The 24,627-nt window shown below is 43.0% G+C and overlaps 1 protein-coding gene across 5 annotated transcripts in view; it reads right to left on the bottom strand.

Moving 5' to 3' along the window:
- Positions 1 to 7,068: 7,068 nt before the first annotated feature.
- IL17REL (interleukin 17 receptor E like) overlaps positions 7,069 to 24,627 on the bottom strand; it is a 78,801-nt gene continuing 61,242 nt past the window's right edge. For all 5 annotated transcript variants that reach the window (XM_043496151.1, XM_043496154.1, XM_043496161.1 and 2 more), the window contains exons 12-18: positions 24,048 to 24,105; positions 23,536 to 23,681; positions 14,647 to 14,712; positions 13,533 to 13,590; positions 11,833 to 11,949; positions 9,022 to 9,076; positions 7,069 to 8,039 (exon numbers count right to left, since the gene is read on the bottom strand). In XM_043496151.1, the coding sequence (XP_043352086.1) occupies positions 8,000 to 8,039; positions 9,022 to 9,076; positions 11,833 to 11,949; positions 13,533 to 13,590; positions 14,647 to 14,712; positions 23,536 to 23,681; positions 24,048 to 24,105 (540 nt within the window). In that variant the 3' untranslated portion in view covers positions 7,069 to 7,999. The remainder of the gene's footprint in view (positions 8,040 to 9,021; positions 9,077 to 11,832; positions 11,950 to 13,532; positions 13,591 to 14,646; positions 14,713 to 23,535; positions 23,682 to 24,047; positions 24,106 to 24,627) is intronic.

Genomic DNA, 24,627 nt, shown 5'->3' with positions numbered 1-24,627 from the left:
TCCCGCAGCTGCCAGAAAACACCTGATAGAAACTGCAACTGAAAAGGTGAAGGGGGATGATTCATCCAAAGCAAACTGTACTTTGCATAATTTAAGGAAATAATTATCAAGTGACATATTAAAGAATTAATGTTACTGAACACTTCTCTTTGGAGCACATTATGGAATGAATGGCTGGTTGAATTCAGGTTTCAGAGTAGCAGCCGTGTTAGTCTGTATTCGCAAAAAGAAAATGAGTACTTGTGGCACCTTAGAGACTAACAAATTTATTTGAGCATAAGCTTTCGTGAGCTACAGCTCACTTCATCGGATGCATTTGGTGGAAAATACAGAGGGGAGATTGATATACACACACAGAGAACATGAAACAATGGGTTTTATCATACACACTGTAAGGAGAGTGATCACTTAAGATAAGCCATCACCAGCAGCAGGGGGGGAAAGGAGGAAAACCTTTCATGGTGACAAGCAAGGTAGGCTATTTCCAGCAGTTAACAAGAATATCTGAGGAACAGTGGGGGGTGGGGTGGGGTGGGGGGAGAAATAACATGGGGAAATAGTTTCTCTAGCAATCTCTACGTAAAAGAATGAATGGACACAAATCAGACGTCAAGAATTATAACATTCAAAAACCAGTTGGAGAACACTTCAATCTCTCTGGTCATTCGATTACAGACCTAAGAGTGGCTATCCTTCAACAAAAAAGCTTCAAAAACAGACTCCAACGAGAGACTGCTGAATTGGAATTAATTTGCAAACTGGATACAATTAACTTAGGCTTGAATAGAGACTGGGAATGGATGAGTCATTACACAAAGTAAACTATTTCCCCATGTTATTTCTCCCCCCCAAACCCCACTGTTCCTCAGATATTCTTAAAAAGAAAAGGAGTACTTGTGGCACCTTAGAGACTAACAAATTTATTAGAGCATAAGCTTTCGTGAGCTACAGCTCTCTTGTTAACTGCTGGAAATAGCCTACCTTGCTTGTCACCATGAAAGGTTTTCCTCCTTCCCCCCCCCCCCCACTGGTGGTGATGGCTTATCTTAAGTGATCACTCTCCTTACAGTGTGTATAATAAAACCCATTGTTTCATGTTCTCTGCGTGATCAATCTCCCCTCTGTATTTTCCACCAAATGCATCCGATGAAGTGAGCTGTAGCTCACAAAAGCTTATGCTCTAATAAATTTGTTAGTCTCTAAGGTGCCAGAAGTACTCCTTTTCTTGGTTGAATTCAGTGACATATTCCAGCCCTTAGCTTTATTTAATGTCACCAGTTGTATTATTCAGCAATACATAGGGACACAAGAATAATTACAGGTGCAGTAAGTTGTGGCCAGGAAGGGGACATGGAGTCCAAGAAAATAACAATTTTGGTTAAATGTTATAGAAATAGGTACATTGCATTGATACAAATAAAGGGCTAGATTGTGTCATTGGGGGACAGCCTTGTGTGGGGAGGTATGGGGTGTGGAAGAGCTCTGTTAGTAGTAGGCACCAGTAGAATTCTGCCCTCTGTAATTGGCAACCTCCTGTGGACAATGGGGGGAAGGGGGACCATGAAGGCTATGACCCAGCCCCTTTCAGATGGCTAGCACTTCCTGGGAAGATAGCAGAGACCCCTTAGGCTTATAAAGCCTTATCTAAATTCTAGCATGTGTCTAGCCTTTACAAGGGGAGAATCTTTGAGTCCTCTCCCTTTCTTGCACACCCATAAAGGCAATAGCACAACCTAGCTAAAACCTGATTGATTGAAAGCTGGTCCTTATGTTGGGTAGCCAAGGGAATACACGGCATTATAATTATCTGGAAATGAGTACTGAATTTCCCAGGAATTTGTCCTTTCAGGAAATAATTTTTGGTACCGCACACATTGTCAAGTAAATTAGCATAAAAACACATTTAATTCCAATTATTGTGAACTACCAATTACTACTAATGAATTGCTGAATAGATATATTCTTTTCCTGAGCCTAATGAGGTCTGGCCTTCTTCATGACATAATTTAGGGGGTAGTGGAATATTCTCTCTAGGAGGTACATGGGCTGTTGATCGCAAGCTGCAGCTGATGGGGCAATGTCTACAAGACAGAATGTGTTTTGCTGAAATTTTTCTTTCACTCACGCAGTCATGACTCAGACCTCCCTCCCCCTTCTATAAGACTGGGGTGTGACATTAGCTGATAAAATATGACCATGTAAATCATTGTTGCTAACACTGTTATATAATTGCAACAAATCTTGTACAAAGTATGTTAAGTAAAGTGTCTAGGGAAAGGGTATGATTTGCTGAATATGATTATGCTATTTGTATGCATATATCATTTTTGTATTTGAAGTTATGAGTTGGCTCTATACCTGCATTTCAAATATGTTTGCTCCTGTGGTAATGCCCACAAGGTATTTAGCTTGCACTTCTTGAATGGACTATTCAAGTTAAATGACTCATTGAGGAACACTTAACTCACAATGGCGATGGTGGTAATGCTAATGCTAATACTAAGCAAAATCATGCATGGACATATGACTCCAAGCACCATCTTGTTACCTGTAATTTTCCACAGTAAGACAGTGGGTTTCCCTTCACTTAGTAGAAGCTATAAAAGGCTCTGGAAGCAGCTCCATTTTGCCTTTTTCCTGCTCAAACCTCTGGACTATGAACTTATACTAATGGGAGCATTCTAACCAAGGGACTCAGGACATTCCAATGATTAAGAAGCAACCAAAGACTTAATAAGCCAGCAGTTTATTCCATGTAGCAGGGTGATCACCCTGCTCCTGCCCTGAAGGGATTAAAAGCAGTCCTGGAGAGGGCTGTGGCTGGGTAAAAGGGATTAAGAACAGCTGGGGAAGCTGAGTGAGTAGCTGCCCACAGCTGTGGCCAGCTCAATCAGGGCCCAGCTGGCCCTTATAAGAGGGCTGTGGGCCAGAAGTATAGGAGTCTTACTCTAGCCCTAAAGGGAGAAAGGCTGCCTGCCTAGGAGCTGAAGGTGCCTGAGTAGAGCAGGACTGGGGATAGGGCACAAGGAGCTGGGGAGCTCTAGCCTGGTAAACCCCCAGGCTGTAGGCCTTGGTAAAGGCCCAGAAAGGTACTGGGGCAGCTTGGGAATAGGCAGAGGCAGTTGGTCCTAACCCCTTGCCAATGATGAGTGGCCATTACACTGCAGTCTGCCCCAGTGAAAAGGGGCTAGATAGTGACTGGTATTAGCCACTGAGGCAAGGGGGGGATAAAGAGTTGGGGGTTCCCCTGGGGGGGGGGACTGCTGGGACAGAACTTCATTGTCCCCCATGGCTTGAGAGCAGATATAATATGGACTTCCAAACTAATCTTCTCTGAATTGTCCCAGTCTTGATTCTAGTTTCCTGATCAGGTTTTTATAGCAACTGGAACGCATTATCTAAGCATGGTGAGAGCACTTGCCTCTCCACAGGATTCCTTGGATCTCGCTGGTCCTAATTGAAAATGCTGCCTCTTCAGGTCTTGGAATATGGAAAAGAGGGTTGTAAACAAACTCGGATGAAATTAAGACAAAAGAAAAGGGAAGCTTCTGAGTGTGCGCTGGGGTGAACAGGTGACAGAGAGGAAAGAAGAGATATTCATTCCCACTTCGTTCATAGCAGAACAGACAAAAGCAGACAAGGGTCCCATCCCCAGGCTACTGAAAAAAGAAAGGACTAGACTTTTGTCCTTCCCCTTCAGGACCACTACTTTCAGCGTAGATAAGGAAGGGTGGTCTACTGGTTGGGAATGACTACGGGGTTTGGGTAACACAGGTTCAGGTCCCTGCTTTGCCTCAGACTTCATGCATGATGTTGGACAAATCATTTAGGGCCAGATTTTCAAAGGTATTTCAGTTTGAAAGAAGCAGGCAGGCACTTCATGTGTTTTTTCAAATGTGCCTAGAATTCATACTTCAGTTAAATGCAACCTGAATAGTCCATCACTTTAGGCTGACTGCCCTGTCACGCAGTGGTGGAAGCAAAGCCTTTGTAGAATGGAGCCACAGCTATTCTTCAGGAGAGATATGTTCAGGACAAGGCTGAAAGCTCTCCCCCAGAAGTATCAGAATCAGCTACTGTAGATTTTTCCTAAATCTAAGACTTCTTTGGGGCTAGCCCTTGAGATGAACCCTCAACAGCATGATGTGCCTCTGGGAATCCCCAGATTGCAAGAAGTTTTTCCTTTCTCACTGAAACTGCTAATTGCACATGGACAAAAATCTCATATTCTTTAGGCACATCAAAGCAATTGGTACTGTGGGGCCCAACTCACTAGGGAAACCCCAAAGTGACCTCTAAGTGCAAAGAAGCAATAATGGGTTTAGCAGACAGACTGCTAGATTCCACTGGCAGATCTTCAAAGGTGGTTGAGAGAGGCTGTCAGGGTTCCTTCCCCACTCTGAACTCTAGGGTACAGATGTGGAGACCTGCATGAAAGACCCCCTAAGCTTATTCTTACCAGCTTAGGTTAAAAACTTCCCCAAGGTACGAAGTTTGCCTTGTCCTTGAACAGTATGCTGCCACCACCAAGCATTTTAAACAAAGAACAGGGAAAGAGATCACTTGGAGAGGTCTTCCCCCAAGCCCTACACATACCCTTTCCTGGGGAGGCTTGAGAATAATATCCTAACCAATTTATTACAAAAAATCATCAAAGATCCAATCCCCTTGGTCTTGGAACAATGGAAAAATCGGTCAGGTTCTTGAAAGGATTTTATTTATAAAAAAATAAAAAAGGTAAAATCATCTCTGTAAAATCAGGGTGGAAAATACTTTACAGGGTATTTAGATTCAAAACACAGAGGATCCCCCTCTGGGCAAAACCTTAAAGTTACAGAAAACAGGAATAAACCTGCCTCTTAACACAGGGAAAATTCACATAAAACAAAAGATCCGCCTTGCCTGGCTTACCTATACTGGTTGCAATATTGGAGACTTGGATTAGGATGGGTTGGAGAAGATGGATTTTTGTCTGGCCTATCTCAGTCCCAAGAGAGAACACATAAACAAAGAGCACACAACAAAAGCCTTCCTTCCCCCAAGATTTGAAAGTATCTTGTCCTCTTATTGGTCCTTTGGGTCAGGTGCCAGACGGGTTATCTGAGCTTCTTAACCCTTCATAGGTAACAGGATGTTGCCGCTGGCCAGGAGGGATTTTATAGCACTGTATACAGAAAGGTGGTTACCCTTCCCTTTATATTTATGACAGATGCTGTTGTGGGGGTGAAAAGACAGGACAAGATTATCCATTTAAATTAGTTCCAGAAAAGGGTGTAGTTTTGAGCCAGTTCTTATTTTGCTTTAGCCATTATTAGACAGTAAGGAGCTATGTAGAGTCATCTGGTTAAGTCTCCTAAACCAGCTGTAACTGGTAGCATTAGTAGGCTGTTATCCTTTATGTGGACCAGTTATTAAAAGGGTGTGTTAACACAGCATTCCTCTGCTTTCAGGAAATAGCTGTGAAATCTACTGGAAAACTGAGACTGAGGACTCCTGGGTCCTATTCTGGAGGAGAGTGTTCTATAATAGTTATAGACCCTTCTGCCTCTGCAGCCCCAGCCTGCCTCTGTCCCCTTCTATTCCTATCCCACCCCTCCAGCTCCTGCCTGAATCCCTCTCTGCTCCTGTTCAATGCTCCCACTCCCTCTCCCCTTTTGCTGCTAAACCCTTTCTCTTCTGCTCCTCCCCATCCTCTGACTTCTGCAACCTCCTCCCCCAAGCCCTCATTTCTCACTACTCTGCATTCCAACTTGGGTAATTCCACTTTCTCCTTCTCCTCCCTGCCCTCACTTCCAGTACTTGCTGCCACAGCAGCCCCTGGCAGGGGAAGTACTGCTTAGGTTCTTCAAAGAATTTAGCTGCTAAACTCTAACATCTCTAGTGAGCATGTACCAAGTGGAATTTTCCAAAGGCTCATAGCTTGGCCATATTGTGCAGCTTTTCATAGGGATAGCAAAAAGCACATCCCTGACAGTAGGGATGGTTAAAGTTTTTGAAAAAGTTATAGGCAAATGAAAACAGGGTCATAAATTGGGAAGTGTCAGGCAACCTTAACTATAGGCATAGCCATCAACTCTCCCTCTCAGAAACTAGTAACTGGAGGCTACATTTTCTGTGGTTACACCCATGTAAATCCAGCTTAATTCCATTAAATTCAGTGCAGTTTTGCACAAGCACAGGGGCCAGATTCCACCACATTTACTCATTTTGAGAAACCCCAATTCAATTTCAGTTTGAACAAGGGTGACAGGGTCAGATTGTAGGCTAAGATGTTATTGCAACAAAGCACATTGGACCCAGTCCTTCCTTCCTAGTGAACAGGTTTTGGCTTCGGGTAGGGGTTCTCTGCAGGGGACAGATGAAGAGAATACTAACCCATATCCCCAGATTGTGACACACCATTGAGAAGTGGGAGGAGCCAGGATTTGGTCCAATATGAGCAAAGAACTGTAAAATATCAGGAGGGTATTTATCTCCACTGTCCTGCATTGATTTTGATAGAAGTGTGTATACAGTTATAGGGGAAAAGAGATATGTAAATTCACCAGTGCTTCAATTATAAATCCATTTCATAGTGCAAAGCTCCACACTTTCAGTCAACTGGAGGGTTTAGAGAGGCTATCTGTTTCCCCCCCCCCCCCCCCCGCTCCTTGAGCTCCAGTCCTGCGTAAGGCAGGCCTTCCCCACCCCCAACCTCCCACCATCTCAGTAAAATGCATATTTGGTGTAAGAGGCTTTACATCAAAGAAGCCAAGAATTTTTTTTTCCTCCCTCAGGCTCCTAGCGAACCAAACATGTCTTCAACACACTTTTTTCTTTTCTTTTTTAAATTGCCCCTTGAGGATCCTCAAACAAAAAAGCATGCAGATGGAAAATATATTTTATTGATCAAACTCTTGTCCCACTCCCTTCTTCCCTCCCCTGCTCTCAACCTCCCATAATCAATTCCACATGGCATCACCATTGTTCATGTCTTTGTTAATGTCACTTCCTTATTACACAAAAGGCATTAAGAATGTTTGACAGGAGTTTGGAGAGTTTTAAAAGAAATAAATGACAAACACTAAACATTTTGTATCGCATGTGGTATTATTTTCAGTTGCAAGTATAAATAGTGGCATTATAATACAAGACAAAAACACTTCAGTTCATTATTTTGACAAAATACTTGTCTTAAGAACCATATTTCACGTAAGAATTTTAAACAACCAAGAAACCAGAAGCCTGATCTGCTTCTCTTTGAAGTCAATGGGGGTTTTCCCATTAACTTAATGGGAGGAGGATCTAGTTCCCTAGAGAGGAAATGTACATTGTCATTTTAATTTGGAATTATTTAACAAAGCTGTAAAGTTGTTTCCAGAAAAGAAAACAGGAAAAATGCCTTTGACTCAAAGAAATACAATACATAAAATACTGAATGCAGTTATGAGATAGACTTGAGAAGAATTTCAGGTATACAGGTCTGTCTATGGCAAGATTTGCCACAGTGCTCTAAAGTTATCAGAAAGGCTCTAGAAAATAAAGAAAGCTACGGTTCAGTTCACTAGAGGTAAGTAAATGTATTAACGTTGATAAGAAATCTCTTCCATTCCATAACTTAGTAATATAGGTTTATAGTTTTAAAAGGAAGGTTAGAAATGTGTAAATCTTGAAGAACCCATAATACGGCAAATAGGGTGCAAAACCTGCCCATTTCTGGCATCTTAAATAAACCATTCATTTCACAGGAAAATGTGGGCCAGATTCTCTACCCACATGATCTAACCAACCTTTTCTGTTCTTGAGATATAGGCAAACAGACTGATAATCCCTCATTTGAAGATGTAAATGTTACACTTTGAACTTGTGAAGCCTTTTACACTTGTGAATAGTCCTACCAAAGTCGGTTTGCATGAGAGTGAACTATTCGTGTGAGCAAGTAACATGTAAAGTCAACCTGATATTGAGAAGAACGCTGAGGATCTTGAAAGAGTTCTGCTAAATTCACCAGCCACCATCATCAATGCAAGGAAGAGGTACTCTTCACTCTAGTGGAGAAACTAAACAGGACAGGAGATTGGCATTTCCCCTCATTTGAAACAGTCTATAGCCAACAGTATAGCATTAGGATTTATACAGTTCTAAGCCCTTCTCAGCAACTCAGGGACTTGGCTGCTTGAGTGCACAGGTGACCAAAAGAAATAAATTATTACACTTCATACGAAGTGGCATAGTTTTCCTTCTGGAAAGGCAGCAATTGGTGTAGTGTGAGAATGGGAGCACCCTCTCAGCTGAGCAATGATCCCTCCACATCAAGCTTAAAGTATATTTTTGCCTCTTCCCTGGCTGTTTCCCTCTCTCCCCCTTGCCTCCCTCTTTGGGCTGGGCCTTTTCAGTTTGAGAGCTTGAGGTGCTCTCTATCTCTCTGTTCATCTCGCCTCTTCTGGGGGAGGGTCCAGAGCTTCCTTCTACTCTTATTATGGAGAAGTCTACCTTTTCCTCTTTCTCTTCCTTTATTCATTTATTCTCTCCTTTCCCAGCAATGTTACCCAATCAGTTCTGACACCATGAGGTGCAGGCAGGAACCCAAAGAGAAACACATGCTTCCAGGAGGGGCAAGAGTTTTATCAATGACAGAAAGAAAAGGAGTACTTGTGGCACCTTAGAGACTAACAAATTTATTAGAGCATAAGCTTTCGTGAGCTACAGCTCACTTCATCGGATGCAGCTGTAGCTCACGAAAGCTTATGCTCTAATAAATTTGTTAGTCTCTAAGGTGCCACAAGTACTCCTTTTCTTTTTGCGAATACAGACTAACACGGCTGCTACTCTGAAACCTGTGATCAATGACAGAGAAAGTCAGGACCACTTCCAGGTATAATGGGATCTACAATACTAACTCCAGTACAGATATTACAAAGCCACTACCTCTGCTTTGTGGACAGAGGGTTTTACCAAGGCTTCTTCAGGGCTGTCAATCCCACATCTCTCACGAATATTAAAAAACTGACATGCTGTACACTGAAGAGAATTGCTGACTACCTCTGCCTTATGATCTGTGCTGAACTTCTGCCTTCATGTTTCTTTCTGTGAAAAACTGAGAAATAAATCATAATGTAAGATGCCATTTTATTTTCACTTTAATTCATACATTTATTTTTGCAGTAGCTGATTGGAAATATTCATATCCCTTAAATTGCAGGGGGGAAAGCAAACAGCGGTCAAATGGAAAAGAATGTATAAATTAGAGAAGTCTTGTGTCTTAGCCAATGCTTTTAAAAATGAGGGTCTGACTACCCAGTTCCTTAAGCTCTGTTGCTTCAGAGGGAAAGTCATGCTGAATACAAATTTCAATGAAAAAAAATATAATGTATTAAATATGCCAGTTGGACACCTTGGCTTGAATTTGGAAATAGATTAATCTTCATGAGCATGAACTAATTTTACCTCTGATATAAGGGTTTTGTAATCATTGGATGATGAATTTCTGGCAGAAAAATACAATGGAAACATTAAAACCATTTTGAGAGGACTGCTGGTGGATGATGCTTTTACAGATGTACATGATAATTTCATTGTAAAGACACATGATATATCTGGCATAAAACTATAAAGATGATCTTTTCTTTTCAATCCCATGCCAGAGCAAACAATGAAAAATCATTTAAAATATTTGCACAGTGATCTGATTGGGAAAGGGTCTGATAGTCATTCTAGCACCATGCGTCACAAATGAAAAATAGCACGGCCGCTGACTGTTACCAGCTGGACAAGCGCAGTGTTAATGGGGGAGTTTGAAGTATCTACTTTGACTAAAGTTATTTATTTCTTTGCATGATTTTGCACCCCTTACATAGCTCCAACAGTACTTATACTGATCATTACAACAGTCACCCTCTGTATGAAAACCGCAGTTACAATGTAGGACAAATCCTATTCTTACCCAGTAAAAAAAAACGTGAGATGAAGTATGAAAGCTGAGGCCCAGATTTTGATACCTAAACTCATGCTCAGAGTATTTTCTACAGTTTTTACTCCACTTTCTCTGCCCTGTATTGACTGGCTGTTTTCTCCAACCCCGTCCTGCTCTCTCCCAGTCTCCTCACCTCTGCCTCATTCCTCCCCTTCCCCTCACACCCTTCTCTCTCTCCTCATGGTCTTTCCTGTCCTGTCCCCCTCAGTCACCTCTTCCCTGCACTGTCCCCTTTCCCTTCCCTTGTTGTGCTGTTTGGCTAATCCACTCCAACTAAGCCCCATCCCCCACCCGTGAGAGAGAGAGAGAGAGAGAGAGAGAAAGAGTATGGAATTAACAGGATATTTGCAGGCCATCACACTGATTACTCTGTGTATGCTATTTTCCTTTCCCCCACCCTTCCCCTTTCTTATCTAGTTAGGCCATGTCTACCCAAGCACTTAAATCTGCAAAACTTTGTCACTCAGGGGTGTGGAAAACACACACACACACCCCTGAGCGACATGTTTTGCCGGCATAAGTGCTCGTGTGCACAGCGTTATGTTGGCAGAAGATGCTCTCCCACCACTCATTAAGCTGGTTTTATTATGTCAATGGGAGAGCTCTCTGCACAAGCACTCTTATGCCACGTCTACACTACCCGCCGGATCAGTGGGTAGTGATCGAGCTATCAGGGATCGATTTATCGTGTCTAGTGTGGACGCGATAAATTGATCCCTGATCGCTCTGCCATCAATTACGGAATTCCATCAGGGTGAGAGGCGGAAGCGGAGTCAATGGGGGGAGCGGTGGCCATTGATCCCGCGCTGTGAGGACGTGAATTAAGTGATTCTAAGTTGATCTAAGATCTGTCGACTTCAGCTATGCTATTCTCGTGCTGAAGTTGCGTATCTTAGATCGATCCCCCCCACCCTTCAGTGTAGACCAAGCCTTACAGCAACACAGCTGTATCGGTATAGCTGTGCCACTAAGTTTTTAAGCAGAAAAAAAGAGAGTACTTGTAGCTGTAGCTACAGCTCACGAAAGCTTATGCTCAAATAAATTTGTTAGTCTCTAAGGTGCCACAAGTACTCCTTTTCTTTTTGCGAATACAGACTAACACGGCTGCTACTCTGAAATAAGTTTTTAAGCGTAGACATTGCCTTGGATTACAAGTTCTTTAGGGAAGGGATTGTCTATTACACCATATTTGTACTGTGCCTAGCACAATGGGGCCTAATCTTGGTTGATCCCTAGGCACTATCATAATAAATAATAAAATGCTGATTAGCACCTTGGTTCACAAATAGTACCATTGAAATCAATGGGTCAACTCTTGGAATAAGGCACTATTCAAGGTGATTAGGATTCCAGAATCTGGCTGGGAGTAAATGAAGTCTAATTGTCCGGATGTTTTGCAGACATATACTTCTTGGTACATACTTGACAGCAAGTTTTGTTTAAGCTAGCTGCTTGAGAGACTCTCTGTGCAATACCCTGGCACCCATGACCATCGCAGAGACTTCAGCAAGCAGTCCGCTTGTTTAAGAAGAAAGGGGTTAGCAAGAGGTCATTGTCAGTTGCAGGCCCTGAGCTTTGGCATTAACTTCCTCTCCCTTAGTTCACCAGAGCCCAGATCTAGAGACCCTCAGCAGATGCTGCAAAACATGCCCCTTCTCCCAGGGTTTTATCTGGGGCAGAAGTCCAGGGTACTGTGTGAATGATCAGGTGGGGCATCTGGGCATGAATAATGAGGAAAGCTTCATTCTGGAGGCTAGAGAAGGATTTTTAACTATCTTTCCACTATATACCATTAATGTCCATTTGTTTTTAAATCTATATTCCAGATTGTCAAGAAAATATGGACTGATTCTCCAATTAACATTCCCTTGATTATGTACCTGTTAAAATTTTACGTCCAAAGAGAGCCATCATTGTCACCAGGATTAAAATTATTGCTGTCAGCAACATGATCCTTATGGAGTTTTCATCATTTTCTTGACTCTCGGAAGATAATGCTGGGAAAAATGTATTTGTTATGGAAAAATGCACATCTGTGAATAAATAATTTCTAAATAGTGACTCTATTCACTAAAAACATAACACTTGCTGCAGAACACAAAGTGCATTTCCTGAGGCCTCCAAACAAATAGCTGGAACTAGGCACTGCCATACTGGATCACAGTGAGGTCCATCAAGTCCAGTATCTTGCCTCTGAAGTAGCCAGTTTCACTTGCTTCAGAGGAAGGTATGTGAACATTGCAGTAGGCAAATGTGGGATAATCTGCATGACACATTAGATCTTATCTTGATCTCTAATAGTTAGAGATTGGCTTAGCCTTAAAACCTAAAGCATGAGGTTTTGTAGTCCCTCTACAAAATTTTAATTAGCTTTAATTATAACTGGATATTCTCAATATTCATATATGTGTCCAATGCCTTTTTTTAATCTTGTTGAGTCCTTTGCCCAAAAAACTTCCTATGGCAAAAAACTTCCACAGTTTAGTCACATTAGGGGGGAGAATATTTCCTTTTATCAGGATTTCATTTCCCACCTTTCAATTTAATTAAATGTCTCCTTGTTCTTATGTTATAAAAGACAGAGCAGAATCTCCCAATCCACCTTTTCTAACTTTTCATTATTTTATATGCTTTTATCATGTCCTGGAAAGTTATATCCTGATAACCTCAACTGTAGTGGTGAATGTGTTTAAGTGTTTGACTTCATGCGGTATTGTATTTTTCAAAGAAAATTAATTACCAAGTTCCATACAAGCACTCCCTCAGAGCTCTGCCGCCAGGATACAATTACAGGCCCCAACGTTTTTAGAGCCAGGCTTCTTAAAGTGAACTGTGAAGTGCTTTTATGGTATAACCAAAATGTGTACTAGGGATTATATCTCTAAAGCTATGTTTTTCAAAGGGTCTGATGAGCAGGTGATTTTCGCATCTGCTTTTAACACTCCATAGGCCATGTGTGGTCTCAACCCTTACTCCCTTCCTGTGATTTGATTTATTACAGCAACTGAACAATAAGAAGACAAAGTATAATTGGAGTCTTCTTCCCCGCTTGACTATACCTAGAGTTCTCAGATCAAAGCATCTCCTATTGTGCCTTAGATCCAAAATCCCTGTCTCAGGGCTATCCCTGCTGTGAGCCCTGATCAGACTATTGCTTATTGCTAAGACTTTTAAACTTACACACAGTTGAGCCCATCATTGTATCTGAGAACTTTTCAAACCATTAATTAATTTATCCTTGCAATACCTCCATGAGGTAGGGAACTGCTATTATCCCCTTTGTACAAATGGGGAACTGAGTCACAGAGGGATTAAATGACTTGCCCAGAGTCACACAGAAAGTCTGTGGCAATGCTGGAAATTTACCCTTGAAGGTTTACTGAGTTCCAGTTCCACGTCTTAGTCACAATGTCACCCTTCCTCCTTTACTTATGGAGTAAAGAGATCAGAATTTGATTCTGAAATCTGCAGCCCAGAAGGATGGGGATTGTTGAGTCAGTCCCAGGAGACCCTGATTCTGCTGTCAAACCCATCTCATCTTCTATTTCAATCTTTTATGTGACACATTATTAGTACTTACTGCATTGGATATCGCAGATCTGTAGAGGAACTGAATAATCTACATCTGTCCTCCCCCCCTTTTATAAAAGAAAGAAAAAATGGTTATTTCCTTTCAACAATATTGTTTATGATCATTTGTTTTGGCAAAATAAACATTGGCTTGTTAGTTTACTGAAATGAATGCAGATTTTTTAAAAAAACAAACCAAAACATCTGTTTAATGGTTTAGCTTATACTTGTGTCATTCTTAGTCACTTTCAGGGCTACAGAAGATGTAGCTATTAGAATTTTCTGTTGGAATTTTCTGTTGGAATGACTTTCTGATGGAAAATAAGGGTTCCCTGGCTGCCTTTCTAGATGGCCCTTGTCACTTTTACTTTCTGACTAAAGACAGAAAGTGACAACAGCCTTCCAGGCCAGCTGCCAGAAGCAGAGCACCAGAAGAACTTTCTACCTCCCCGTGCCTCCAAGCCCATCTGACTCAGGACATTTATTTTTCAAAAAAGTGGTTTTTGTTTTCCAGTGTGCCTAGCATACTTTTGGGTGCTATACAATAATAAAAATAGTTATAAGTTTCTGATGAAAATACTCACAAAAAACAAATGTAACACTCACTTTCCATGTGGAATCAAATCTTTGAGTTTTAAATTCATTTTCTATGAACATATCTGTTAGTAAAACACAGTTCTACAGATACGTGCTGGCATTTTTGTATATTATTTGCCCAGCTCTGTTTCAATAATTGTCATTTAAATGAGTATCAGTGCACTTAGTATGCTGCTTGTTTTTTAGAAAATTTTAATACATTTGTTACTTCCCTCTGCCCTTCTGACTCCAATCTTTTCATCATAAGAGGTTTTATAGATGGAGGGGTTAAATTAATAGCCCTTAATATTCCACTCTTGCCATCTACAAAAATAAGAGATCAAGAATGGACCTTAAATAATTAATACAAGCTCAACAAGGGACAATAGCAGCACATTCAAACTATTAATAATGCTCTTTGCAACCTACAAGTGGGTCATGGTCAGATTTGGCTGGGAGGAGGCAGCTGCGACACTGCCCCCAGTTTCTTATTTCCACGCCAGCTTGTTTATTTAGTGCAGAGTATATCTACAAATCAGCGGACCTACCTGAATGCAAACTTCTGAGCCACATATTTCACCTGAAATATTGACAGATGTGGGCTGAGTGTCACCCTGATGAAAACAAAGTGGAAAGCTGTTAACTCCAGACCTCGTGGGAAATCAAAATGCATAGTCTCTCTCCAGCTCTTTGGCTCTTTTGTCAGTAATGTTATGTATTTGTCCACCTTAAAATATATGGCAGATTGTTTTCATTATTGAAGGTTCTTTTCCTTTTAAGGACTTCCCTTCCCCATGGGTATGGAACACCATGAGCACAGTGCAGCCAGTTTGGTTCTCCTGTGCAGGAAGTGCCGGATTTGAGGAACCCATGAAGAGGGCCCATATCCCAGAACATTATGGAGCACAGCACGGTGTCGAAGTGCATAAGGTGGATTTGGGGGTAGACCAGGAAAGGACACTGGGTAATGATCCACTTTCCATTTCCCCCACACTCCCAGAAGGGGAGGATGCCAGTTGTGGAGGTCGCTAAAGATGGGAGGCTATGGCAGAAGCCATCGAAGGCTTCTACTTGTACTCCCATGGCCTAGTTGGGCCAGAGGGGAGAGTCCTGTGTGCTGCAGATCTCCCCATCCCACAGCCAGCTACTCAGGTTGTGCTCTGAGAAAGGATTACCCTGAAAGTAAATTTCAGAGTAGCAGCCGTGTTAGTCTGAATTCTCAAAAAGAAAAGGAGTACTTGTGGCACTTTAGAGACTAACAAATTTATTTGAGCGTAAGCTTTCATGAGCTACAGCTCACTTCATCACGAAAGCTTATTTGAGCTTATGCTCAAATAAATGTGTTAGTCTCTAAGGTGCCACAAGTACTCCTTTTCTTTTTGCGAATACAGACTAACACGGCTGCTACTCTGAAGCCTGTCATTATGCAATGCACTGAATTTGGCTGTATGGAGTGGAAATCTATCAACTTCATGAAAAAACTTGCACCTGATGGTAAAGTTACTCTAAAAAAAATTGTTCTGCTGCTTAAAATAGTTATTTGTGGCTTGTGCGCAAAAAAGAAAATGACTATTTCTCTGGAACTATGGGCCCTGTACTGCTTTTCCTTCCTCAGCAAAGCTCCTGAAGACAACAAGGATAAATTAGGTAAATACGGCCTTAACCCATAACTATTGTGAATACATTAATATTGAGGCTATGAACAATTGTTTATGAGAACAATGGTTCAGTGTTAAGTCATCATGAGACCCTGGTGGAAATTGCTCACGGTCTTGGGGCGGGGAACCACGTGTAATCTACGCGAGTTCCCATTGTATCATCACTAAAGAGACCAGATCAATCTGTACCACAGGATGATGGAAACAATGGACATTTCTGAACAGACTGGCACTCTGTTTGATATGTCCAGTTTCACAATAATATCTGGCTCGGATCCAATCCTTATTAGCCCTGGTCTGCACTACGAGTTTAGGTCGAATTTAGCAGCATTAGATCGATTTAACCCTGCACCCGTCCATTTTTGTCAACTTAATGGGCTCCTAAAATCGACTAAAATCCGATGAGGGAATTAGCGCTGAAATAGACATTGCCGGGTTGAATTTGGGTTAGTGTGGACGCAATTAGACTGTATTGGACTCTGGGAGCTATTCCACAGTGGTCCATTGTGACCGCTCTGGACAGCACTCTGAACTTGGATGCACTGGCCAGGTAGACAGGAAAAGCCACGCAAACTTTTGAATTTCATTTCCTGTTTGGCCAGTGTGGCAAGCTGATCAGTACAGATGACCGTGCAGATATCAGCAGAGGTGACCATGGAGTCCCAGAATTGCAAAAGAGCTCCAGCATGGACCGAATGGGAGGTACTGGATCTGATCGCTGTATGGGGAGATGAATCCGTGCTATCAGAACTCCGTTCCAAGAGACAAAATGCCAAAATATTTGAAAAAAAAAATCTCCAAGGGCATGAAGGACAGCGGCTATCACAGGGACCCGCAGCAGTGCCACATGAAACTTAAGGAGCTTAGGCAAGCCTACCAAAAAACCCAAGAGGCAAACGCCCGCTTGGGGTCAGAGCCCCAAACATGCTGCTTCTAGGATGAGCTGCATGCAATTCTAGGGGGTGTCCCTACCACTGCCCCACCCCTGTACATGGACTCCTGCAAGGGTGGGGAGTCTCACGCAACAGGGATGAGGATTTTGGGGATGAGGAAGATGAGGGGGAGGTTGAAGATCGCTTGCCTGGTGTGCACTGAGAAGCCATTCTCCCTGCAGCCAGGAGATGTTTATCACCCTGGATCCAGTACCCTCCCTACCAGGGCTCCCAGACCTTGAAGGTGGAGAAGGCAGCTCTGGGGAGTGTACCTTTGTAAATATAATACACTGTTTAAAAGCACGTGTGTTTAATAATTACTTTGCCCTGAAGAGTTGGGATGCATTCGTGGCCAGTACAGCTACTGGAAAAGTCTGTTAATGGGTCTGGGGATGGGGCAGAAATCCTCCAGGGACATCTCAATGAAGCTGTCTTGGAGGTACTCCCAAAGCCTTTGCAAAAGATTTCTGGGGAGGACAGCCTTATTGTGTCCTCCATGGTAGGACACTTTACCACGCCAGGTCAGTAGCATGTAGTCTGGAATCATTGCATGGCAGCGTGTGGTCCTGGTGTTTGCTGGCATTCAAGCAACATCCATTCTTTATCTCTCTGTGTTATCCTCAGGAGAGTGAAATCATTCATGGTCACCTAGTTGAAATAGGGGAGTTTTATTCAAGGGACATTCAGAGGTGGGCGCTCCTGCTGGGCTGTTTGCCTGTGCCTGAAAAGAAATCATCCCCACTGTTAGCCATGGGGGAGGGGGAGGGGTGAAGCGATCATCCCAGAGAATTGGGGGGATTTGTAGTTGTGTTTGTGTCGCACGTTAACCCGAAAACATCAGCCCCTCCTTTTAAATGGCCAATGTGTCTTTTTCAATTTTAATCTCCCTTTTTTCCCTCCCACAGCTGCAAACGTTTCAATGCTGGGACTAGCATCTCTGTCCCAGAGGCTAGCACAGATAAGAAGGTGAAAAAAAACTGCACTTGTGATGAAGTGTTCTGAGCTCATGCAATCCACCCAAACTGAAAGAGCCCCGCAGAATGAGTGGAGGCAGACAATGGCAGAGGCCAGGAAAGCACAAAATGAACTTGAGGACAGGAGGGACGTGCAAGAGGATAGATGGCTGGAGCAACAGGAGAGGTAGCAGCAGCATGACAAAAGGAGGCAGGACGCAATGCTGAGGCTACTGGAGGATCAAACTGATATGCTCCGGCATATGGTTGAGGTGCAGGAAAGGCACAGACCGCCACTGCAGCCCCTGTGTAATCAACCACCCTCCTCCCCAAGTTCCATTGTCTCCTCACCCAGACACCCAAGAACATGGGTGGGAGGGCCCTCTGGGCACCCAACCACTCCACCCCATAGGACTGCCCAAGCAACAGAAGGCTGGCATTCAATAAGTTTTGAAGTGCAGTGTGGCCTTGTCCTTCCCTCCTCCCCTAACCCACCTGGTGCTTCCCTCCTCCCTCACCCCTCCCGGACTACCTTGGCAATTATCCCCCTATTTGTGTGACAAATTAAGAATGCATGAATTTGAAATGACTTTATTGCCTCTGCAAGCGGTGATTGAAGTGGGGAGGGGAGGGCGGTTGGCTTACAGAGAAGTAGATGGAACCAAGGGGATGGGTTTTCATCAAGGAGAAACAAAACAGAACTGTCACACCGTAGCCTGGCCAGTCATTAAACTGGTTTTCAAAGCTTCTCTGATGCGCAGTGGGCCCTGCTGTGCTCTAATTGCCCTGGTGTCTGGCTGCGTGTAATCAGCAGCCAGGTGATTTACCTCAACTTCCATAAATGGAAGCCATAAATGTCTCCCCCTTACTCTCAGATATTGTGGAGCACACAGCAAGCACTAATAACAACGGCAATATTGGTTTTGCTGAGATCTAACTGAGCCAGTAAACTGCACCAGCAGTCTTTTAAACATCCAAATGCACATTCTACCACCATTCTGCACTTGCTCAGCCTATAGTTGAACAGCTCCTGACTACTGTCCAGGCTGCCAATGTATGGCTTCATGAGCCATAGCATTAAGGGGTAGGCTGGGTCCCCAAGGATAACTATAGGCATTTCAACATCCCCAGTGGTTATTTTCTGGTCTGGAAAGTAAACCCCTTGCTGCATCTGTTCATACAGACAAGATTCCTGAAGATGCGAGCGTCATGTACCTTTCCCGGCCATCCCACGTTGATGTTGGTGAAAAGTCCCTTCTGATCCACCAGTGCTTGCAGCACCATTGAAAAGTACCCCTTTCAGCTTATGTACTGGCTGCCTTGGTGGTCCGCTCCCAAGACAGGGATGTGTGTTCCGTCTATCACCCCATCACAGTTAGGGAATCCCATTGAAGCAAAGCTATCCACTATAACCTGCACATTTCCCAGAGTCACTACCCTTGATAGCAGCAGCTCAGTGACTGCATTGGCAACTTGGATCAGAACAGCCCCCACAGTAGATTTGCCCACTCCAAATTGATTCCCGACTGACTGGTCGCTGTCTGGCATTGCAAGCTTCCAGAGGGCTATCGCCCCTTGCTTGTGAGCTGTGAGGGATGCTCTCATCTTGGTATTTTTGTGCTTCAGGGCAGGGGAAAGCAAGTCAAAGTTCCATGAAAGTGCCCTTACGCATGCGAAAGTTTTGCAGCCACTGGGAATCATCCCAGACCGGCAACACTATGCGGTCCTACCAGTCTGTGCTTGTTTCATAGGGCCCAGAATCTGCATTCCATGGCATGAGCTTGCCCCATTGCCACCAGGATGGCCAAATTGCCTGGGCCCGTGATTTGAGAGAAGTCTGTGTACATGTCCTCATCACTCTCATCACCGCTCTGCCATCACTTCCTCGCCTGCTTTTTCAGGCTCTGGTTCTGCATATACTGCATGATAATGCGTGAGGTGTTTACAATGCTCATAACTGCCGCAGTGATCTGAGTGGGCTCCATGCTTGCCATGGTGTGGGGTCTGCAGGAGAGCAGCGTGGCAGCGGAAGCGGTCGTTCAATGACGATGGCTTGCAGACCTACTGCACCATCCGCTGCCAGGACACAACAGCTGAACGGGCTGCACGTTTGCCATTTTATGGCGAGACAAGAGCAGCCGAGCAGAGTTGCAGCAGAAGCAGCCCTGCAAGACCACCAGGAGAGCCGGAGAGCAGAGTGGCAGTTGAAGCAGTGGCTGATAACCTGCGAGGTGGATTCATGGGAGCAGAGCTGCAGCGGAAGCGGGAGCCCATGAGACACAACATGGAGAAATTCATTATTGAGACAAGAACAGGAGAGCAGAGTGGCAGCAGAAGTGGTGGTTCGATGACAAAAGTTAGCAGTCCTACTGCACTGTCTGCTGAAAGCAGTATGGCGCCCGCATGGAAAAAAGGTACGAAACGATTGTCTGCTGTTGCTTTCACAGAGGGAGGAGTGACGGATGACATGTACCCAAAACCACAAGAAACAATGTTTTTGCTCCATCAGGCATTGGAACTTAACCCAGAATTCCAATGGGTGGTTGAGACTGCGGGATAGCTACCCAGAGTGCAATGCTCTGAAAGTTGACACTAGCCTTGTTACTGTGGATGCACTCTGCCAACTTCATGCGCTTAGTGGGAACATACACACACACTTGACTGTATAAAATTGCTTTCTAAAAATCAACTTCTATAAATTCAACCTAATTTTGTAGTGTAGACATACCCTCAGTCATTCCTCTTACTCATGAATTTTCAGTCATCTAAACTCTGGAGGCCATTAAAACCAGCAAGTCTGAATCTTGCTGTCCTTTTTCAGGCAAAAATTCCATTGAAGTCAAGTGGTCTCCTGCATGTAGTGCTTATTTATTCTTCTGCTTTACAAATCCCAGAGTTCTGTTTTCTCTTTACAGCTATTCTGTTTAGCTCATATATATTAGAAACAACAACAAAAATACATTCAAAGAATGCTGTTTAGGTTGCAAAGTCAAACACCAGCAAAAATTAGGAAAAGCCAGCTTTGTTTGCCCATACAACCTTAATTCTGCCCCCTTGTGTTTCCATCCTGGGCACTGAATGAGTCAGGGATCATGTAGAAAAAAAACAGTACATCAGCATGTAATTACAGTCGGTCATAAAATGCTTATGCACAAGGGGGATGAATTAAAATTACACACAACTGCCAATCGGATATTTCCCAACTTTCAAGTGCTTGACTTGACAAGTGCAATCTAAATAACATTCTCTTAACACAATTTTAAGATATAATTTTAGGGTTTCCTAAAGGATAAGGCAGCGTAAAAACAAATCCTATTTTGCACATCCTCATGGAATACTGAGCAGTCAGCACTGCTACCATTCAAGCTACAGGACTAATTGCAGTGATTGGGAACAAAAGAAAGCTGTTATACCAGAGGAGGGAACAGATTGCTGAGTTATGTGGTTGGTTAGCGGGGAAGGGAGGAACTTGGGCCAGTTCTCTTTACACACACACACCCTTGGGAGTTGGGGGAGTTTCACCCCATGTGGTGCTCCAGAGGTGAGATGGGCCATTGAGCCCAGGTGCTGGGTTCAGGGCCCAGTCTCACTCTCTTCTTCTCTCTCCTCCATCCTCCTGAGGAGTTGGGGGCACTCAAGTCCTATGTGGGTTGCCACAGGGGCAAAGATGGGCCTCTGGGTCCCAGAGAAGTCCAGCCTGATTCCTGCCCTATGTGGTGCCCCGACCAAACCAGACCAGCTCTCTCCTCTCCCCCACCCAAAACATCTGCTCTATGAGCTCCCAGGACAGTGTCTGCTGCTGACGCTGTGCTGATAGCAACATGGGGCCCGCCATAGAATGTTTGTGTATAATTATTTTGATATGCTGCCAAAACCTTCCTGAGGAATGTAAGGGAGAGAGGAGAAACAGCAATTTTTAATCCCAGCAAAAGTTGATCAGAATGCCATGGGACAGGAAGAGGCACTTTGCTAGCCAAGGGCATTCTCCCTGCAGAACAAGAAAGGCCTACTAGAAAGGAAGGCCATGAGAGTTTCTCAAAAAAAGGTCACAAGAATCCTTTACAATGGAAATTTAAATATAGAGATCACTACCAGTTTCCCCATAGCAATGCAGAAATGAATACATATATGGCCAAGTGCATCCGGGATCAATGCTTAGCTACCAAGATAGGTGCCTTAGTAATAATAATAAAATAATGGACTTTAGATAACAGAAAAATCACTGATAAAAAGAATATTTTCCTATTTGAATATAGCCAGATACGAATGTGAAACTAGGCATTCCACACAGAGCAGGTTTAGAAACACTCATTGAGTGCTTTAGCCTGGTGGGAATATGAGTAAATTGCATGGAGTGCCTGTCAGAAGACTGCAAGCATTTTCCCCTAGTCTGCTGATGAATTAACCACAAGCTATTATTTCCATAACCATAAACAATAGCTTGCAGCCACAATAACCAAGTGTAACATGTTAACAAGTATAGATAGCTAGGAATTTTCCAACAAAATGGTTTTTCCATTGGAAAATGCCGATTCATCAAAACCAAAATATCTCGTAGAAACGTTCTGGTTTCAATGAACTTCCGCCAACACATGCCTCCTTTTCTGGCAAGCTGCTGTGGAGCTGGGAGATATACCCTCAGATCTAGTCCTCTGCTCAAGCTGGAGCTCTCAGGACTTCTAGAATCTGCATTCCAGGAGTGAGGGGCAGCCCAGGAAATCCCCAGGAGTCGGGGGCAGCCCGGGGAGTCCAGGGCAGCCAGTTGCTAAGTTTTGTTTCAGAACAACTGAATGTGGTTTCTAAATGAAACTGTTCAGAATTTCCTTCCTGCAAGAAATTTCAAAACGTCTCATTTCCATTCCAAATCGGAACAAAACCTTTTTTCAAAATGTCGGAATTTCCCACAGAACAGAAATTCTGAGTTACAACCAGCTCTATAAAAATATTGTTGGCTTGTGGATATTCCCACAGTTCTCTCACTGTACTTGTATAACATGCAGGTCATGGTTCTCAGTGACACTAAGGCATCTTTACACCAAAATGGCAGAGAAAGGGGCCTTAACTAGGGTGTGGGAGAGCATACTATGTCCATTTTAACTTTCTTTTACACTGGTGTAAAGGTGTCTTAGTGTAAGTGAGAATGAGGCCCACAGTGCTTGCTAATTCTTCAAGAAAATAAGGGTCAGAAAGTCCCACGGTATCCATTATCTTTAACTAGATATATGTTCTAATTCACATAGGGCTTGCACTGGTGTCAGACAGGGCAAGACACCAGAACTTCACTTCCCTGGGGGATCTATGACTGGCCAACACTTCCCCAAAAATAGCCAACTCTGTCCATGGAGTTCAAGGATAGGCTGTACAGTGGTACTGCATCCATAAGGCAGTCTATTCCCTCAGGTGTCCTATGAAAAGCCCAGCAGAGCATAAAGCTGCCCTCCCTATAAGAAACCTCAAAGGAGGTCAGACGTGGGATCCACTGTATGGCCCTGTCTTGTGTGAACTGCCTGCAGCACAGCAAATCAAGCTGGCACAGGGAGGTATAGCTCTGGAACATCCCTGCACCAGTGGTAATGAATTGGGCCTATGAAGTGCACATATTTATAAATAGTATAACAAAACATTAAAAGAACATTCAAGTTGCAAAGTCAAGCACTCAAAAGTCACTTCCACTGGTGTGACTCACTTAATTTCAGTGGTTACTCCTGCCTTACATCAGGGTGAGATCAGAACTAGGACTAAATGCTTTAATTATGGATATTGTTCCAAAGTGTGTGTGCCTGGCTTTTGCTAGTTTTGTCCAGGCATCAGAGCTATGGATGGCAATAAATTCAAATTAAACATGCTGAAGCTGCCTTATTGATAGCAACTGCTGATAAATAACGCATACTAACCGCTGAGACTGAGTGGCGTATCCCAACAGAGTCACATGAAGACAGCTGTGCCTTGTTACACACCAGCACTGAAAATTTTGCCTTTGTTTGTGACATGAAGGACACTTGTATCTGTTCTGCCCGGGCAGCAATTCTCATTTTCCAAGCTTTGAAATTGAGGAGAAAGGCTGTTATTTTTAAAATGTAATCACTCACATAATGAATGACGTATGAGATACTCTAACAGTAGATACTATGCTGTGCTAAAATAAAACCATTATCTGCTTGAATACCATCAACTGTTATATCAATAACTACCTTGATTTTAAACAGGTTATTATTTATCTTTACAAATATTTGAATTACTGTGGAGTTTACAAATGGAAAACCTGCACTGTTAAATATTATTGATGCAATTCAGAGGATATAACAAGACCAACAAGCTTTACTCGATGAGAGAGGTTGTAGTCTAGTGGTTAATTTAATTTAATTATTAATTTGTCATTTTAATTTCATAAAATAAAGTTATTTACCTGGGAAATTCCCACGAGCAAATGGGCATCTAATCCAAGAGCCTTGCTTGGTTGTAAACTGAAAATAAAGAAAGCTGTTATAAGAACAGAACTTTGCAGTTTGAACTTGTGTCTATAGATCCAGCTAAAGCCAGTCACTGAATTCCAGAAAGCAGCAAAAGAATTATTCACAACTTACCTCCCATGTTATGCTCCAAGCTCTGATACTCACTAAGGGCCAAATTCTGCAAACATTTATGCAAGTTTTTAACTTTACATTCCTATGCAGTCCCACTGACTTAAAAAAAATCAGTTGCTTAAAAGCATTTTAAAAACAACAATAGTGAGCCCTATACTGACTTCATTGGCTATTTTGCCTGAACAGCAGCAGCATGATTTGGTCCAGTGATGCATAGTACAAATATTCAAAGAATTTACCATTACTCAAGTACATAAAGTTAAATACATGCTTGAGTGCTTGCAGCATGAGGGCATAAAACGTTCTATTCTGCTTTTTTGTATTGTCAGTTTAAAGCTGTGCTGTAACCACTCCTATCTCTTAGGGAACAGTAACTGTCCTGATTTCTTCCCCTTAATGAAT

Source organism: Dermochelys coriacea, chromosome 1 (assembly GCF_009764565.3).
Source record: "Dermochelys coriacea isolate rDerCor1 chromosome 1, rDerCor1.pri.v4, whole genome shotgun sequence".
NCBI classification, from domain to species: domain Eukaryota; kingdom Metazoa; phylum Chordata; order Testudines; family Dermochelyidae; genus Dermochelys; species Dermochelys coriacea.
This window is presented reverse-complemented; position numbering and strand designations above follow the sequence as displayed.